The sequence below is a fragment of the Synchiropus splendidus genome, chromosome 15 (genome assembly GCF_027744825.2).
Source record: "Synchiropus splendidus isolate RoL2022-P1 chromosome 15, RoL_Sspl_1.0, whole genome shotgun sequence".
Taxonomy (NCBI): Eukaryota; Metazoa; Chordata; class Actinopteri; order Syngnathiformes; family Callionymidae; genus Synchiropus; species Synchiropus splendidus.
The window spans coordinates 16,815,358-16,820,555 of NC_071348.1; the positions used below are offsets into that span (position 1 = coordinate 16,815,358).

Below are 5,198 nucleotides of genomic sequence, written 5' to 3' on the forward strand. Positions count from 1 at the left end.
ATAAGGGCAAACGGCCAGCTAACGGTAAGCAATCGAGAATAGCCCGCCTTCTTAAAAGAAGGAAGGGAAAGAAGGAATAATGAATTTATGGGACAAATTCTGGTATTGGAAAGCTAGGCGCTGGTGGCAATTTAAGGCAAGACAACAATTGGCATATAAAGAACAAGCCAAAGACATGCAACAACAGACGCCAGCTACAATTTCCAGGAAACAAATGAAACGAGACAAAATGATCAAGGAATGGGAGAAAACCACTAGGATGTCTCCCTTGAGTCTTTTTATAATTGGAATGTTATTATTCATACTAATATTAGTTATAGCCTCATGGTCAAATATAGTCTATGAACACATGACCCATACTAGCAGTGTCACCCGACGTTGGAAATTAAAAACAGTACACTGTAAAAACTGCACCATTCTGACTCCAGAAACTAGAGAAATACCCCTACCAATTGCAACAGAGAAAAATGGCACTCAATTTGATCAAGCTTTATGGATGAGACAAGCAGCTGTCTATCTAAATATACACGGAGCTGTAAGTGGCACGTGTCAATATGCTGAGCAAAAATCTGCTGAACAGGAAATGACAGGTCGGGCTGTCACCGCAAAACCCAGACAGAGACAGCGCCAGAGTGTGAAAAGCTCTGTGAACAAAATCACAGAAGCAGCTACTATTTTGACAGCTACCATCATGACAATTGCCCCCACTATAAACAGTCAGGAAGTGAAGAGTCAGGTGACCGTCAAGACACTAAAACGGAGCACGTGGCAGAGGTGGTCCGCCGCCGCCCCGGCAAAAGCTTCCAAGCCGAAGAGGAAGTCAGGCAAGTCCGCCAGTTCTGGACCGAGTGTTCGCGAGCGCATTGTCAAGATCGTGTCCGCCTCCAACGAGCGTGGAGGTGTGTCACTGGCCGCCATCAAGAAAGCTCTGGCCGCCGGTGAATACGATGTGGAGAAGAACAATGCTCGCGTCAAGCTCGCCATCAAGAAACTGGTGGCTAATGGTGTCGTGATCCAGACCAAGGGCACCGGAGCATCCGGCTCTTTCAAGATGAACAAGAAAGAAGCGCCCAAGACTAAAAAAGCCGCTCCTAAAACCAAGGAGGACGCTGCAGAAAACAGCAGCCACTTGATTCGGCTCGAGGGCAGCCAACTGGCACTATATTATGAAGACCCCAACACGAAGAGGCATAGTGTGACTGTGCGGTATGAACCGCCTCAGCTTGGCTCTCGCCATACGACCATTTTGCTGTCATACATGTGCATCAGACCTCATGCTCACTCTCAAGGGGCCAACATGTATTTGGAAAAAGCCAGGGAGTTGAAGCTGCTGCTGGCGGAGAAGGAGCAGGCCTCTGGGTCGGTGCACTGCTTCAGCAAAGACGACGGGGCTCTGTTTGTGGAGGCTGTTCCCCAGACCGACATCAGCCGGAGGATCACTGCTTTCCAGTATGAGCTGATTCCCAGCCAGGGTACACAAGTGACAACATCTCCCGAGACGGAGAGACAACTTTCTGCGTGGACTTTTCCAACTCTGCTGCTGAACTGGCGCCACAAAGAAGACACACATGACGGATCTATGAGCCCACGTGGATTAGTGGAAACTTTTTAAACGAGAAGGAATGCATATTTTCTTTGTGAAACTAACTTTTTTGTTGTCGCTAATAGGACTTACACGAGGCCTAAGATGCTACATGCCCACCGAGTCGTGTTTGAACCAGGGGAAGTGTGAACCGAGTGCAGACGGGAATGGCGAGTGCAGATATGAAGACCAAGGTATCGGCTACAAAAGTACCTGAGGGGGAAGCGAATAAGGAAAACCTCAGGATTAAATTTATGACCTTAATATGGGTGTTCGGCACCATCATAATAATATATGAATCACTTAAGTTTAAAATTACCTACTTCTCCAACAGAGAAGATTGGTGTCAGAAAAGCTACCACAGGGATAACTGGCTTGTGGCGGCCAAGCTAACAGAGGGACCTGTATCCTCCTGTCTCTTGACAAATATAAATGCAACTGCAGTAGAGGATGGATAGGTCTACGGTGTGAGCAGGTGGACAGCTGTGTTTCCAGTCCATGTGCTCATGGAGGTCTGTGCACGTCCCTGTCTGGCAGTAGCTACAAATGTTCCTGTCCTCCTGGATACACTGGTCCTCGCTGCCTTAATGACACAAATGAATGTGCAACCACTCCCACCATATGTCAGAATGAAGGCTTGTGTATCAACACTCCAGGCTCTTACAAGTGCATTTGCTCCTCGGGGTTCACCGGGCGACATTGTGAGAACTCGTACGTCCCCTGTTCTCCCTCACCTTGTCTAAATGGTGGCACTTGTCACCAGAGCTCTGAAACCAGCTACTCCTGCCACTGCCTCCCAGGATTTAATGGAACCAACTGTGAGAACAACATTGATGATTGTCCCGGTCATCAGGGTGCAAATGGAGGGACTTGCATGGATGGAGTCAACACTTACAACTGTCAGTGCCCTCCAGAGTGGACTGGCCAACACTATACAGAGGATGTGGATGAGTGCCGCCTTCAGCCAAATACTTGTCAAAATGGAGAAAGGTTGAAACAACCACTATAATAACAGAAAAATACATCCTAATCAGTGCCAAGGCATTGGTTTATGACATCACTGAAGGATTGACTAAATGGCAAAATGATACAATGTTACAGAACGATACACTGAGCTCCATGGCTTATTACCCACGTTACATTATACACCCAAAAGTGTTTGAACACTGCACGGATCCAGGAGATAGTGTTTGGACTATCTTCTGGATGATGCTGACATGGGCATACATTGGAGCAGACATACTGATGTTCCATCTACGTCAACAGGAAACTGAAGGTAACACCTCCATCTACAAGCACACAGGCAAAGCTGCGCAGGAAGTATCTTACATTTAGTCGCACTGAGCATGGCAAGCAACCAGACGAACAACACCGGGTATGACCCAGCAAATCCTCCTCAGGTAGGGACAGATTTGATTGATCTTATGATACTGTCCATGTTACAAGTAGTATTTGTTCCTCCATTACACAAGCAAAAAACTTGCCTAGGGTGCATCTTCGGATTAGTAGTAGGATGCATTCGTTTTTTAGTTAGGAAAGTAACCCCTTTACACACATCATTCGGCCTCATTGGAGTCGCTGCATTGAATCTTAGTCCTCAGAGACCGTGGCTTTGGCCGACCGCGGTCACCGTAGTATACATTCTGGACAGTTTGTACACCGAATTGACTTTACTATTTTGCACAGATTCTCAGTGCACCTATTGCAATATAGCAGGAACAGTGATATATCTTATACTCATAGGTTTATTGCTGACATTAATTTGGTCAACCCTGGGGAGGTATAAAAAGGCAGCACTAAATCTTACAGGGCAATGGATGATTCTGATGATATGGGTCCTGATTAAAAAATTAGCTGGAGGAACTTCCTTGTACGTCTCTATGTTTTATATAGGTTATCTGATGGGGACTTGTTATCCCATGAAATTATGGAAAACTCCTAACGACATTAGGTGGTTTGGAATGGCGTCTGCTGTTAGTAGACCTTCTCAAAATTGACATTTTGTAGTGTTTCTGCAGGGCCCAATTGTGATTACGGACGGGAACGACAAGGCGGATCAATGGGATCCATGGGGCACAAAGGAGACGAATGTGCTGTTAGCTCTGGATGTGATCATGGAGCCCCTTGATCCTAAAACCAAAGTCCGCCCTGCAGACATAGGACGCCGTAGAGTTTTTAGTTGGGGACCCTCCACCAAAATGATTGAATATTGGAGGAATAAGCCCCTCATGAGATTTACAGCAAAAGTATCACGCGGCGTCGTCACTCAAGATCACCGAAAGAAGGTCCAAAAGATATGGGTGCCCCTCGAAATCAAACCAACGAGAAAGATCGTGTGGTCATTTGAAAAAGAGACCCCGTTCATCCTCCAGGCATGGCCACGTTTCGTGGTAATGTGCCAGGAGAATGAGCCATTAGTACACTGGCTTCCAGTGGTATGTGCCGAACACTGGGAGTTCACATTCCCAGGGGATGATAAGCTGCCCCCATTGACCACGTACGCCCTTAGGGTGTACCACTGTACTATAGGACCTGGGCAGACATCCTGGATTGAACAGGGAGGATTTCATCCTCCATATGTGGTGCAGGGAATGGTGTTAAAAACGGAACAGGTGGGAGAAGTGTATGATAAAGATTTGGGGTTCATTAGTCCCGCTAGACCTTGGGGGCCGGGAAACATACAGCCAGGTTACCGACGTCCAGGGGACCAGATTCACCTCCGTGACCCAAACTTACTGATGGTGACTCAGTGGCTAAGAGACGATGTGAGCGTGTATGAGGACTGGGAGGACTTGATACTCAGTGAACATGGTAGATTATGGCATGGGGGGTTTCGTCTACACCATTATCAGGGAGGATTTTGCCCTCATGGTTACTTCGAGTGGATGAGCAAATTATTGAAAAATAGAACAACAGTGCCCACCGCATTGGGGTGGCATGTTCAAGGACCAGTCTCATGGCAGAATTTTGCCCAACTGGTAATAAGCGGAAATGAGAAAGAAGCTCTGGCTGTGTTGAAGGGAGAACGTGACTGGAAGCGCCCTGCTATGCTCGAGCAGCACAAGCAGAGATTTAGGCGCGGTGGGAGGCCCTTTCCTCGGAGAACAAATCCGGCGAGACGCTGGGTAGAGAGAGCTGCGACATCCAGAAGCGGTTGGGTATTTCAGTTTGCTTCGCCTCCTGGGCAGGGGAACAACTGTCTGTCTGATACAGGACCATCTGCTAACTCGGATTCGGGAGCTACTCCCGCCCCAAGGGCACCCAGATGTTCAAGGGCCTCCGTGTCCGTACCAACGTACGTACACCTGCAGTCCTTTCCTCGATCACAGCAGAGTGACACCTCGCTAACTGAAGGTGAGACGGATGAAGAAAATCCGAAAGATCAATCAAAATCTCCGGAAGACACCGGTGCAACAAATTGCAACTATTGTGAAGGTAATGTAATGACTCTTAAAAATCTACTCCTATGTAAACATGAGGGCCATGTCCTGAACAATTGTCATCAATGTGGGTTAAATATGATAAAAAACAAATTTGTCTTCCCAGACTCAAAACAGCTCACAGATGTCCCAGCTAATGTTACCTCCACGGGGTCGGCTGACCCTGTGAACACATC

The 5,198-nt window shown here is 47.4% G+C and overlaps 1 protein-coding gene across 1 annotated transcript; it reads left to right on the forward strand.

Annotated features, from left to right (window-relative positions):
* Positions 1 to 691: 691 nt before the first annotated feature.
* Positions 692 to 2,353, forward strand: LOC128746704 (histone H1-like). Its single transcript, XM_053843934.1, has 4 exons — positions 692 to 1,111; positions 1,346 to 1,472; positions 1,669 to 1,776; positions 2,346 to 2,353. The coding sequence occupies exons 1-4, from the start codon at positions 692 to 694 to the stop codon at positions 2,351 to 2,353; spliced, it is 663 nt and encodes a 220-aa protein (XP_053699909.1).
* Positions 2,354 to 5,198: the final 2,845 nt, after the last annotated feature.

Bases quoted from the DNA above. Each gene is read 5' to 3' on its own strand.
- LOC128746704 (XM_053843934.1), top strand. From the start codon at position 692: ATGACAATTGCCCCCACTATAAACAGTCAGGAAGTGAAGAGTCAGGTG. The intron at 1,112-1,345 runs GCAGAAAACAGC...CTGGCGGAGAAG, and splicing joins CTAAAACCAAGGAGGACGCT to GAGCAGGCCTCTGGGTCGGT. The intron at 1,473-1,668 runs GTACACAAGTGA...TGTCGCTAATAG, and splicing joins TGAGCTGATTCCCAGCCAGG to GACTTACACGAGGCCTAAGA.